This window comes from Drosophila montana, unplaced genomic scaffold (genome assembly GCF_035044405.1).
Source record: "Drosophila montana isolate Dmon_TW-CO22-7 unplaced genomic scaffold, ASM3504440v1 contig_3733_1, whole genome shotgun sequence".
Classification (NCBI taxonomy): domain Eukaryota; kingdom Metazoa; phylum Arthropoda; class Insecta; order Diptera; family Drosophilidae; genus Drosophila; species Drosophila montana.
The window spans coordinates 1,607,639-1,620,669 of record NW_026998620.1 but is presented as its reverse complement, the minus strand read 5'-3'; the positions used below and the strand labels follow the sequence as shown (position 1 = coordinate 1,620,669).

The window sequence follows — 13,031 nt, the reverse complement described above, 5'->3', positions numbered from 1 at the left end:
TTGTTTGTTAGCACAAAAGTATGCAGTAGAAATTTAAATTAGTAAATATGATGCGCAGCTTTAAAGTATGCAATAGTTTGATGCATCAACCAAATATATGCACATGCATGCATATAATTAATTTTTAATAGATTATATATGTAATATATAAATAAATAACAGATTTAATAATATTGTCAAATATGATTACTGATCAATTTATAATTGCGAGTTTCATTTAAGCTCCATATTAAATTAATTTTATAAATATTTTGCCTTGTCCCCCAATTCAATGAAGGGGAAATCTGTAGATATTTCAATATGTTATATAAAATCTGTTAAATATATTTTTTTACACTTATGCAGTGCATTAGATCTTCGTTGCTTCGCAGCTGTTCTTTCAGTTTGTACAGTAGATTAGCCTTGCCTCTTGCATTTAACACAATTTCAATTACGTGCAGTTGCTTTTGCCGCCTCATTGCGGCCAAAGGGTTAAGCGAGCACAAAGTGAAGAATAGAAAAAAAAAACCCAAGCGAAATAACGAAAAAAAAAACCAGTTTGATTGCATTTCACTTTGCGCGGGGGGGCAGTCGAGTTAAAATTCGGCGCCAGAGCAGCAGAAAGCTCGCCTATCGCTTTGTTGAGCCAACGCTGGCTGCTAACTGTTGGCTGCTGGCTGGAAAGTGAGAGTTATTACGTGTGCGCAAATAATTGCAGAAGCGGCCAAAAGCGGCCAAAAGCTTCGGCAATGGCCATGACAAACGCGATTCCCCAGCAGCTGAAAAGTGTGTCAGTTGTGAGCCGAGCCCGCAACTGTTAAAAGCCAATCAGTTTGGTCAATAAGCAAACGATGAGCGGCGCATAAAAGTTGCCAAAAAGCAGAGTACACACACACGCACATATATATACTCGTAGTTCGTAAGACAAGTCGCACGTTGTGCTCAGAGCCGACAAACCAATCGCAGAGAAAACACCGATTGTCGCCGTTTTACCGGTTCAGACACAATTGCCCAAAATCCGAAAATCGTTTTTTTTGTTTCTTGAGCTTTTTATTGAGCGTGCCTCGAACTCTTGTCTTGTCTTGCAGCCAATGACAATGAACGCGCTCGCCTTGCTGACCATCGTCTCGTGCTGCGGCCTCGGCCTCGTCGCCGGCGAGGGACTGCGTCTGCCCGACCAGCAGTCGTCCAACAACATACAGCAGATATACGCCCCGCAGCCGCAGCTGCAGCCGCAACTGCAGCCGCAGCAGACGCTGCAGTTCCAGCAGCAGCAGCCACAGCAGCCAGCTCAGCCTGGAGAGGAACGTGGTCGCTCCTCGCTGCTGAGCATCTTCGGGCTGGGCAACGACAATGATCCCTATCTGGCGCGCACCAATAGCAACTGCCTGGGCGGTGATCTGTCCGAGTGCTTCAAGACGCAGGCGCTGAGCACGTTCGACGAGATCTTCTACAAGGATCAGTATCGGTAGGTTCTCTCGCTTGACTTCTCCAATGCCGACATTCACGCGAAACACTTTCTCCACAGGCTGTCGGACTTTGCGCGCGTTGTGCGTCTGCCGGAGACCCAGCAGAGGTCGCTGCTGCAGGAGCCCTTCGAGTACTCCGAGGAGCCGCGCTCCGAGGACGATGACTGGAATCTGCTGGTGAAATACGCTCTGCGTCGCGCCGAACGGTAAGTTCTAATGGCCTGGCAATTAGTCAAATGTATTCAAGTCTTGCGGCGCGTGGCTCAGCTGAATTAATGTGGGTCGCCACGAGTTTTTCCCAAAAATATTCACAAGCCTGTGCATAAAATTTATGCTTCCGCCTTTACTTGACAACTTTTTTAATGTCTGCCCTTTTCTTGGCACAGCTTCATTAAGTCCACCGCGCTGGAGGTGGAGTGGCCCGAGGAGCTGACCGAGGCGGGCCGCTACGAGGCGCGCTTCATTGGCAATGACATTGACGACGAGCTGGATGTCATTGATAGCGAGCGTGCCGGACACTTCTGTAAGTGCACCGGACTCTGCCCAGCTTTGTTTCAAGGCAGCGACTAACCTTTCCTTTCTTTCGCACAGCACGCAAGAAGCTGAAGAAGATGATAATTCCCCTGTTGCTGGTGCTGAAGATCTTCAAGCTGAAGCTGCTGCTCTTCCTGCCCTTCATCCTGGGCATTGCCGGTCTGAAGAAGATCCTTGGCTTGGCTGCCATCATTCTGCCCGGTCTGTTTGCCTACTTCAAGCTCTGCCGTCCGCCCGGCGGTGTCGGTGGCGCCTTCGGCGGCGGCCTCTCCGGCCTCTTCGGCAGCAAGAACACCTTCCCCGAGTACACACCCCAGGGCGTGGGCGCTGCCACCTACTACCATCATCATGAGCACTTCGAGGGCGGCCATGGCGGCGGCGGCGCACCCGGTCCCTACTATCGGCCGGAGCCATCGTTTGCCAAACCCTACAGCGACTACTACAGCAAGAGCTACCACCAGGCCGACGGCCAGGTCCAGGCTCAGCAGGTGGGCGGCAACTCCATCAGCTTTGGCGATGCCCAGGAGGGCGCATACAATGGCTATTACGGACGCAACACCGGCAAGGACATTGCCGCCGAGCCGCAGGCGCAGCAGCAGAAGAGTTAGATAGGGTTCCGGTCCAGACGAGTCCCGGTCCAGGTCGAGGTCAGGTTAGGTCTTTGTTATTTATTTTGCGCCCTGGCCATATTGCATTCCTATAAGCATATTTATTACGCTACACTGTAAATAAAAGTCCAATATTAAGTTCAAAGCAAATGCCTTTAAAAAAACGATGCGGCTGCGATGGAATGGGCGGCGACGGGGCGGGGCGGGGCAGCTCTTTAATCGAAGGGGTGTGCTAATTAACGGTAGAAAATTTCACTATTGAATGTTTCTCCAAATGTGTTTCGCCTCGCTGTGGCTGCCTTTGAAGTTGCTACAAATAAAATGCAGCTTTTAATTAAGGCAATGAAACGCCGAGGCGAGAAATTGACGGCCAGCGCAAAGGAAAAGTGGCCTGGCGTGTTTAATCTTGCTTTTCTTTAACGAGGGTCGCTACAAATATTTCCCACTCGGCAATAATAAAAAAGAGAATAAGGGGTGGCTCAACATTTCCTTTAATGAAGGTCTTTTAAAGAGCAAACATACTGACTGATAATTGAGTTGAAACAGGAATCTCAGAGTCCCAATGAAATTGTGAGATAACCTACATTTTGAGAGCGAGCCCCTCTGAGACAATATGTGCTTAGGTTTTCAAATACACACAACAGTATTTGAACTAATGTCACTCTGCGCTTCCGCATTGGGTTGATGACCCAGCGTACCTTGGCTCATCACGTTTTAAATGAGTTTTAAATTTTAATTTGTTCAGTTTAATTTAAAATACAACAAATAAGTGTTTGTTTTGCTAATTTCAAATTATGAATACAATACAATGCTGCCTTTCAGGTCTGCTAATATAATTGGGTATGGAAATGCACAAACTGAAAGCATTTAAATTTAAACATGAGACTACTTATTTATTTTTTTTTAAATACTCAAACATAATTGTAAAAATATTTTTTTTTTAATTGATATATTTTACTTAAATTTTGTTAAAGAAGTTTTATTTGCTTGCGACTTGCTTAAAATTGTAAAATCATTTTGTTGAGTGCACAAGTTTTTTTTGTTAAGAGCTAAAGATTGGCCTCAGAAATTATTCTTGCTTTTGGAAAGGAAATTATATTCCTATACAATTTAATGTTATCTAATTATATTTGCAAATATCACAAGCAGTGTTTTTTTTTTTTAGTAAACCATTTTAATAGAAACTTGATTCGTTTCGGCATTTACCTAGGCCTTTTTTGTTCGATTAAACAAAATTTTAAAAATTATTTTAAAAAAAAATTAATAAAAAATTAGAGAAAAGCAATTTTAAAACTTAAGAAAATTGAACTATTTCTCTTTAAGCAAAAAGTTAATATTGTTTAGTTAATAATAATATAATAAGTAGCTGAAGCAAATTTACCAAGAGAAATAAATTCTTTCGATTTAACTTAATCGATTATCGATTTTTGAAAGTCTCATAAAGTCTCATGTTTAGAGAAATAATTGAATGTTATTCAAATATGTTTTCTGCAATATTGTGAATGTGAGTATAACGCTTGCCGAGGAGCTGTAGTCGAGGGCCGTATCGAGGTTTCAGTTTTTTCTTTTTCCTTTCTTTTGATGAAGCAAATAGGAATCAGCATTATTTACGCTGTCTGTTTATCATCAAGTGAGTTCTGGCTTACTCATCAGTTGGGCTCTTCAGCCAATTATTTTGAATTATCTGCTGTCCACGTATTTCTGAATGGAACCTCGTACGGCGTGGCCGGGGGACTTGGTGTTGGCAGCTCAAAGTCAATTCCAAAAACCGCAGCGCCGTCCGTCCTGGCCCGGCCTGGCCCGGCCTGGCCCGGCCTGGCCTGGCCTGGTGACAACACTGCCAAGGCGACGGCGACGACGGCGACGACAGCGTCAGACCAGGCGACTGGACCACATTTTCCGAAAGAAAGCGGCAGCGGCAGCACTTGAGAAATTGTTATGACTTTGGCCATGGCCAGGGGCAGACAGTCAAGGGGAGTTGGCTGAAGGGGGTGGGGAGGGGGAGGCGGCTAACTGGCTCGGGCGGACGCAATGTATTTTGATTTTGGTGCGGTTTGATTTGGGACCACGCACAGGCAACGGTTTATGGTCAGATCGTGTAGCGGTTTCTGCGCCAGCCACTTTCGTGGCGTGCCACATTTTGTGGCTCATGTTAGCCTACTTTGGTCGCCTTGTTGTTGTTCCTCTTCTCGTTCCTCTTGTTGCTTGCCGGCAATTTGCAGTGTTTGCAATAACTTTGCCCGTGCATGACAGTCAGATTGATTCAATTTGTGGGGTGCACGGTCAAACGAATCATTACCGAACCCTAGCCCCGGTCCAGGGCAAACACAAATGCAATAAATTATGCCCCACTTTGATGTGCAACAAGGCAAGCGTCGCGTGTTTCCAGCTAATGTGAAATTGAAAATGCCAATGCGAGTGAAAAGCTGGCCCTGAAATTGTGATGTGCTGGGAAACAAAACAGCTGCTGTCAGTGCCACACCAGGTGGGCCAGCTTCCGATAATCAAATGATATGCTAACCGATTTGAACCGGGAATTTCAATTTACTTAGTTTTTAAATATGAAGTGAGCCCCAGACCAAACCAATTGCTCCAATAAACAACTGATGCGAAACCGAACCGAACTATATTTAGTTTAAAAAATGGTTTGTTTCAAAATTGAGGCCCAACCAATTAGATATATTAAATTAATATAAAATTGAATTATTATTATTATTATTATTATTAATATTATTATTATTAATATTATTATTATTATTATTATTATTATTATTGTTATTATTGTTATTATTATTATTATTGTTATTATTATTATTATTGTTATTATTGTTATTATTATTATTGTTATTATTATTATTATTATTATTATTATTATTATTATTATTATTATTATTATTATTATTATTATTATTATTATTATTATTATTATTATTATTATTATTATTATTTTTATTATTATTATTATTTTTATTATTATTATTATTATTATTATTTTTATTATTATTATTATTATTATTATTATTATTATTATTATTATTATTGTTAATATTGCTATTATTATTATTATTATTATTATTATTATTATTATTATTATTATTATTTTTATTATTATTATTATTATTATTATTATCATTATTATTATTATTATTATTATTATTATTATTATTATTATTATTATTATTATTATAATTCGAATTTTTATTTTTATAATTCGAATTTGTAAAATATATAACTTTCCAAAACTTGAACCGAAACCTCGTCTTATGGATGTAAATAAACACAGACTATTCTTTTTGGTTTTACATACCTGATATATGTAAGCACAGCTTTGGTTTTGGTTTTCTGAGCCAGGCAGCTGCTGCTGTATTTGTAATCCCAGCTGAGCTCCACTTTCCCCTTTGAGCTATGAGCAAATATCTATGACAAAAGTCTCGATCACACGTTTGCCAAAGTACCTGCCACTTAATTGATGCAACTAAAAAGTTTTCACGTTTGCATGCGACGCGCTTTTGACATGCCACCAACAAGAAGCTGCCCCCTAAAAAATGCGATAGCGCATCGTTGATGCGTCTGTGGGAAGATTGTTGTGTTTGTTGTTGGGAATTGGGTCTGTTGTTTACTTTCAGTCGCTTTGTTGCAAAGAAAACAAAAACAATAGCGAGCAGAACGTAAACAAAGTCAATTGGCCAACTGTGTTTGGGCCAAAGACAAGGCCAGCCGCGCAGCTTTTCACAGAATTTCCTTAAACTGGCTGAACAAGTCTCAGTGCCATTTTGCTGACACACACACACACACATACACATACACATAGACACAGCCTGGGACTTGTTTGATTGAACGTCGACGCCGCAAAAACAAACATCGACGTCGACGTCGACGCTGACGTTGACTGCGGCCTGCATTGTGTTTGCGTAGCTTTTGGCCGTTTTTCATATAAAATCGAAATCGCTGGCGGAAAATTCGCATTAGGTTTTCTTATAAGACGACGATGTCAACAGCAGCCGCAGAACAGTCGAGTTCACAGTCGAGCAGAGCGTAGACGGAAAAGCCAACACGCTGCCGGGTTGTTTCTGTTTCTGTTTCTGTTTGTGTGTGTTAGTGTGTTTAAGTGTGTATATGTGTGTGCCAGGACATTTATGAAAAGCACAATCTAACAGAGACTACAGTGATAACAAAAATAAGATAACTAAAAAAACAACAACAAGAAAAAAACAAAAATAACAAGATGCAAACATTCACTTTCTATACGCTGCTGGGCATGGCCCTCGTTCTGGCGACGGCACGCGCCACGCCCACCCTGAGCGGAAGTGACAACTCGGTAAGGTCAAGCAAAAGTTTAACCCAAATAGCAAAGCAAAGTCAGGAAAAACAAGTCAACGATAAGAGTGAAAAATTACACACCAACTCAAGCGGATATCCTGGCCAGCTCCTGGCCGAAACCCTATCACATTCCCGGGCACAGCCCAGGGGCTGCAGCACATCCAAATGTTGTCAACCTTTGTTTGCACGCGCCACAAAAAAATTACTCAAAATAAATGTATTTTTATTTTTTATCAGGCAGCAGCAGCTGCTTGTAAGCTGTAGCCCTTAGCTAATCGCCTTGCTGCCCATTCACAGATAAACGGAGATTATGGCAACCGGAACGAGGAGCAGATCATGATCAAGCTGAACGAGAAGTGCATCCAGAATGACAATCATTCGTGCAGCATGCTCAAGACGATTGTCTTTCTGGATCGCCTGTTCAAGAAGTCCAATTTCGATCTGAGCGAAAATTTCCGCGTGTCGCGCAACAGGTGAGTGAACATATCAACGAGCTCTTAACACACAGCTGGATGTATTATTTATGTATGTGGCCTGGCTAGGGATATGCCCGACGTAGCCGACGATGCCGAGGATGAGCTGCTGCTGGCCCGCGCCATGGACTCGGACGAGGAATCCTACGGCCTGCTGATAGCCAACAAGCTGTGGCGATTCGTGCGCTCGCGTACACTGCGCTACAAGTTCTCGGACAACGCGGACTTTGTGGTGCACAGCGAGCCGCAGGGCAGCCTCAATATTGGCGTCTCGGTGCGTCCCATCGAGGCGCTGGAGGAGGGTCGCGGCAAAATGAAGAACATGGGCCCGGTGCTGATGATGATGGCCGCCAAGACGGGCATGGTGGGCGCCATTATGCTGAAGGGCCTCTTCCTGCTCGCCGGCAAGGCGCTGATTGTCTCCAAAATTGCCCTGCTGCTGGCGGTCATCATATCGCTGAAGAAGCTGCTCTCGCAGAAGAAGACCATTGTGGAGGTGCCATCGCATCATGACAGCTACAGTTCCGGCTGGTCGCGTGCCCTCGACGGCTTTGTCGAGGGCCTCGCCCAGGTGCCGGCACACATAATGGCGCAGGAGGCACAGGACATGGCCTACAATGCGCAGCAGCCCAGCAAGGTGGCGCAATAAAACGAATGAACAAGAAACGAAAAAATAATTGCACTACCAAAAAAATGCGAAGTTTTTTATTAACTCTTCACGAATGTTGCATTTACACGCCCCCCGCAGAGGGGCGGACCACGTTTTCCTCAGTTTAGTTATGTTTTCACTTTTTTCACGATACTCTCTCTTTTAATCTTTTTATTTTCTTTTTAATTGCTTCTCCTTTGCTTTAACTGTACTTTATTTATTTATATTTATATTTATTGCTTATTTATACACGTTAATTATGTATTCAACACTAAATAAAATACGTTAAATTCACACAATTACAACGTTTGAGCCAACTTGTGCTCCACTTTATTTTTTGATATTATTTATTTTTTTTGTCCAGTTTTTGTAGCATTTTCTCTTGCTAATTTCAGGCATATTTCACTAGGCTAAATGTGTGCGTTAGGTCTCTCTAAACTAAGAACAATTCAATTCAATAAATAAACATAGATAGCAATAAATAAATAAGTTAATTATTTTAATAAGCAGCTCAGAGCACTCCTCGTTCCTCCTCCCATCAGATGTTCATATGGCAGCAGTACCTCCCTCCCTCCCTTCTCCTCCTCTCCTCCAGCTTCTCGCCAACTCCTCCTTCTTCACACTGGAACGGTCTTTGGTAGCGGTAGGGGCTGCAAAGCTGCACGAATTAGCTATTGGATTCCGATGAAATCCCTTGCCCCTAGGAGCGGTAGAAGGGCAGCTGCATCTGCGGTTGCACATAGTTGTAGATAAGCGGTCGTCTTGCCGGCGTGGCTGCAACAAATGCACTTATCAATAACCACGCCCACACTCTCCTCTCTCCTCTCCTCTGCCCAGCCTCGATTTTGATAATAGTTCATCAAAAGTACGCAATAAGTTTGCAATCAGAGAAATAACTTTTCGCCTCGCCTTTTGATAGCCCGCTTGTGCGCTTGCTTTACGTGCAGCCGCAAAGTATGCAGCGATTTGCAGAGAAACTAAGTGAGTGTGTGTGTGTGTGTGTTTGTGTGTGCACTTTTTAATTGCGGCTTTGCTGTGGGAGTAAGTAGTAGTAAAGTCGCAACAGCATAGACTTTAAGCCCAAATACTAGTTCAAGCAAAACTCCAACTTTTTCCACCACACAGCAATAGCTGCTTAGAAAACTTTTCGGAACGTGCTCTGCCAGGCAGCCTGTCCGCTTACCATTTATGGGGAGATCTAAAAAACATCAGTTGGTGCACATTTCAATTTTGTGGCATGCCACAAAACTGCAAGTTTGTTGGGGGGCTACACACACACGGCTAAGGGGCAGGGTTGACAATGAAAAAGTTTCAAATGTGCAGCTCACAGTTAGTTGAAAGTAATTAAATGTTTTCAAAATTAGTCTGTTGCTTGTTGGACAAAATCTGCTTAAATCTGGTTTTAATTTCAAATTGCATTACAAGCGGGACAACATAGCGTCCCAGTTTCCCTAGCTACACTAAAAGTGGGAACGTTTCAGTCAAAAGCTTTCGCTTCAAAACAGCCCGTTTTTTTTCAAAAATTATATTCAATTAAATTTATAGTTGCCCAAAAATAATTTCTACCCAAAATTGGCATCTAACAATTTTTGCTGGATACAACAAATAGTTGAGCCAAAAGTTGTTTTTGCTTTAAAGCTGAGTCTCCCTGAAAAGTTTATAGTTTTCATTCAAATCATGTTTGGAATAATAATTGGGTTGGCTTGCGGCTTAGTAGTTTATCTGGGTAACAGATTTGTTTTAAGGTTCGGTTCTTGTTCAAAATAAATTAAATCGAAATATGAAATATATTCCGGGATCGAATTTTTTTGGTTTTAAACCCGACTTGCAGCCTTGAGCTTAGAGACACTTTACTGTCGTCTCAGCTCACAGCGCTAATATCAAAGCCTTAAGGTAGATATCACCCTCGTTGTCCATTCTAGCAAAAGGTATTACAACACATTTACTAATACACTGAAGCAGTCAATCTACAGTCCCTTAAGACCATGTATTTTATCAGCATGGAATGCAAAGCTTGCCATGCTCATCTGCTCCTCTGCCTGCTTCTAAGTGTTTTCCCGTAAAAATATATAAAAATATGTATATACAGATATGATATATCCATAAACTTGTGAAAGATTGGAAAATAATGATTGGTAAATGGAGCAGTCAAATTAACTCAGTCAGTTGGGCTACTTAACAATAAGGATGGGAGATCCAATTCTAGGATGAAGCATTGTCTTAGCCAAAGCTAATATTATTTGAATAGCTAAGGCTGCTCTAGTCGGGAGTACTCGACTAGAACATACTCTAAGCCTAGCGTCAAGTTGCCCTTGCAACTGTTTTACACACAAGCAGAAGCACGCTTTTTAAGCCTCAACTGAGCATCTTCTCTTCTTAGCCCCACACAATTAGAATTGTGAAATATATTGGACTTTTATGTACTATAAAAGAGCAGACATATCAAATTTGGAGTGCATAACTCTTATGAGTTTCGAGAAATGCTCAAACACAGTATTTCAAAATCGATTTTTATCGATTCGGATCGATTCGGAGCTCTATCTAGTCTATGATGACAGACAGATGGACGGACATGACTAGATCCTGCTTGTAAACCTTTTACATTTTACACTTATGTAAACCTTTTCAATTGGTTTTGGGTATAAAAAAAATAAACGTTGGAATTATGAGAATGTTTCAAGTGTTCATTCACCTTTTCCTTTGCCGTTCAGAGTGCGGTGCTCAGCTTAGCTATATGAGAATGAAGTATCTTATACACCTGTTCGGAGCCAAGCCCGTGCAAAAGCAAAACAATTCTAGGGTATATACACTACTCAGTAATCGTCCTCATAGTCAGCCTCAACGCTGGCCTCGGCCACGACCGCGGCCACGGCGAGCATCTGGGCAGAGAGCTGGCCAGGTCTGCGCCAGCGTTGGGCTGGCGATCTACCAAAGCGCTCTGGCCACATTAATTGGGCTATCTGAAACAAGGGTAAGGCTGTTTTATGGCGCCGCACAGAATGCACTTACTCTTCGCTATCCAAGAGTCCTCACGTTTGATCTTGTGGCCTAGTCCGCCGTAGGCGCCGAGCGCGGCCAGCGGGTTGGTATTGTTGCTGCCATCGCTTGAGACCTGCGACTGCAGATGACTTTCGGCGGCCATGCTCTCCAGTCCGGGATGGCCGGGATGCGGCATCTGTCCGCCGCCGGCCATGGCCAGCTGATGCAGTGCGCCGGGGAACATGTCTGGCGACAGCTCCGCAGCATGCATCGGATAGTCCATGCCGTAGGGCATCATGTAGGGCGTGTGCTCCGGATACTGGTACATCATTCTGCAAAGGGGCGATTAGGTTGGACGGACTCGCGCAGGTTGCTGAGCGACTCACTTTTCGCCGGCATTGTCCATTAGCTTCTTGATCAGCACAATGGCGGCCACGACGAAGGCTATTTTGGAGAGGATGAGCGCCTTGAGGGTCAGCAGACCCACCGCCTTGGCGGCCACCATGGTCCAGCCAAAGGTTGTCGCTGCCAGATACATGGGTATATACATTTGGAACTGTTTCTTGTCCTGATGCTGCTGACGACGACGTCCGCCCATCAGGCCACCGCCGCCGCCGTCGCCGCCACCGATGCCACCCAAAAGTCCGCCTCCGCCGCCGCCGTTGCCGCCACCCAGGAGTCCGCCGCCGCCGCCGCCGTTGCCCTGCAGGCGTCCTGTTGTGTATTTGTGGAAACAGGACACGTTTTAAGCTTTATGGCTTTAATATTGCCGGATGTGTGGAGGTGGGAGTGGTGGGAGTGAGGCTGGGTGGCAAAAGTAGTTTGGACTGGATTGGATTTGTGCTTCGTGATATGATTGATGTTTTCAACAGCATCGTTTGCGCAACGAGCGTCACACCTAATGAATATAAATAATGCCAACTATGCCTACTGCCGCCTCCGGCCATTTATATGCGCCAGAGGTCCTGCCAAGGTTAGGCCTGCGACATATGTTGCCCCCGGAGCTACAAGCATTAGGTCAACGGGCAGCCGAATGCGGCTCGCATAACAACTACTCGAAATGTACTCCAATTGGACAGCATATGGTTGGGGCTCTGATTGGGATTAAGTGACCGCACGGCCAGCCAATTAGGCGCTGATCAATCAGGCAACCGTGGCCATTGCCATTACCTGTGCCACTCGACGCCTTCTTCAGCAGCGCCACTTCAATGTAATCGCTGTCGTCCTCGGCCCGCTGCACACTGAACACCATGGGCCCGACGGGCACGCGTATCGCATTGCCGCTGACAAAGTCCATGAAGCTGGATAGAGCACGGCCGGTGCCCCACTTGTGCCTGTGCGCCTCGTCCAGCGGCGGCAGCCGCACCAGATCGAACAGGCCCAGCTTAATGGTCTCGCCGCGGCGATAGGAGGCCGCGATGCCATTGGCGACGCTGTGCAGGCAGCTGGCATTGTTGGCGCACTTCCAGCTCAGCTTATCCAGCAGATCCGTGTTCTCCGCACGCGTCGTGGGCGTCGCTTCCGCTTCGGTGCCCAGCGCATTGGCCGCCCTGGCGCCGCTGCGTTTGTGGATTGCCGCCGAGTTGGGCGGCGCGCACAGAAGCGCCAGCAACGCGCAGCTGGCAGCGATGTACTGCAGCATGTTGATGTTGATTTATTGATAGGGCGAGCCTTGTTCTTCTTTCTTTATATTTTTGTTTTTATTTTTGTCGAGCACAGTACGGTAGGAGCAACACACACTACACGGCACAACACAGCACAGGATTAGGACGAACACGAGCACGCGGCGTATCCTTCATATGGATGTTCTTCAATGTAGTTGGCAGTTGCTGCAGCGCGTTGCAACAAGCCGCTATAAAGACTAATTACTTGCTGTTGCATGCAACTCAGTTTTATTGTTTAGCCAAGCAGCAGCAACAGCAGCAGCAGCAGCGGCAGCAGCATCCACGGACCAGCGACGGCGGCGTCGGCATCGCAGCAACGCCTAAGCATATTATGCTGTGAGCCACTTTGCCACAGT

General features: G+C 44.5%; 3 protein-coding genes across 4 annotated transcripts; 2 read left to right on the top strand and 1 right to left on the bottom strand.

Moving 5' to 3' along the window:
- Window positions 1-569: 569 nt before the first annotated feature.
- On the top strand, window positions 570-2,663 carry Osi2 (DUF1676 domain-containing protein Osi2). The gene is made up of 5 exons (XM_064694233.1): window positions 570-663; window positions 1,068-1,447; window positions 1,508-1,654; window positions 1,835-1,971; window positions 2,040-2,663. The coding sequence occupies exons 2-5, from the start codon at window positions 1,071-1,073 to the stop codon at window positions 2,588-2,590; spliced, it is 1,212 nt and encodes a 403-aa protein (XP_064550303.1). The 5' UTR covers window positions 570-663; window positions 1,068-1,070; the 3' UTR covers window positions 2,591-2,663.
- A 4,529-nt stretch (window positions 2,664-7,192) lies between these two features.
- Window positions 7,193-8,032, top strand: Osi3 (Osiris 3). Its single transcript, XM_064694509.1, has 2 exons — window positions 7,193-7,383; window positions 7,453-8,032. Exons 1-2 carry the CDS (start codon window positions 7,247-7,249, stop codon window positions 8,030-8,032), a joined length of 717 nt encoding a protein of 238 aa, XP_064550579.1. The 5' UTR covers window positions 7,193-7,246.
- A 339-nt stretch (window positions 8,033-8,371) lies between these two features.
- On the bottom strand, window positions 8,372-12,698 carry Osi4 (Osiris 4). 2 transcript variants are annotated; one of them, XM_064693891.1, is made up of 4 exons: window positions 12,182-12,698; window positions 11,398-11,725; window positions 11,042-11,343; window positions 8,372-8,806 (listed from the first exon to the last, which is right to left on the bottom strand). In XM_064693891.1, exons 1-4 carry the CDS (start codon window positions 12,651-12,653, stop codon window positions 8,733-8,735), a joined length of 1,176 nt encoding a protein of 391 aa, XP_064549961.1. In that variant the 5' UTR covers window positions 12,654-12,698; the 3' UTR covers window positions 8,372-8,732. The 2 variants fall into 2 exon arrangements, with proteins under 2 accessions (XP_064549961.1, XP_064549962.1); XM_064693892.1 differs by lacking the exons at window positions 8,372-8,806; window positions 11,042-11,343 and having other exon boundaries at window positions 11,636-11,909.
- Window positions 12,699-13,031: the final 333 nt, after the last annotated feature.

Coding starts and splice junctions, on each gene's coding strand:
- Osi4 (XM_064693891.1), bottom strand. CDS start 12,653: ATGCTGCAGTACATCGCTGCCAGCTGCGCGTTGCTGGCGCTTCTGTGC. Junction 11,726..12,181: donor GAAGGCGTCGAGTGGCACAG/GTAATGGCAATG, acceptor AATACACAACAG/GACGCCTGCAGGGCAACGGC. Junction 11,344..11,397: donor ATGGACAATGCCGGCGAAAA/GTGAGTCGCTCA, acceptor GCCCCTTTGCAG/AATGATGTACCAGTATCCGG.
- Osi3 (XM_064694509.1), top strand. CDS start 7,247: ATGATCAAGCTGAACGAGAAGTGCATCCAGAATGACAATCATTCGTGC. Junction 7,384..7,452: donor TTCCGCGTGTCGCGCAACAG/GTGAGTGAACAT, acceptor TGGCCTGGCTAG/GGATATGCCCGACGTAGCCG.
- Osi2 (XM_064694233.1), top strand. CDS start 1,071: ATGACAATGAACGCGCTCGCCTTGCTGACCATCGTCTCGTGCTGCGGC. Junction 1,448..1,507: donor TTCTACAAGGATCAGTATCG/GTAGGTTCTCTC, acceptor CTTTCTCCACAG/GCTGTCGGACTTTGCGCGCG. Junction 1,972..2,039: donor CGAGCGTGCCGGACACTTCT/GTAAGTGCACCG, acceptor TCTTTCGCACAG/CACGCAAGAAGCTGAAGAAG.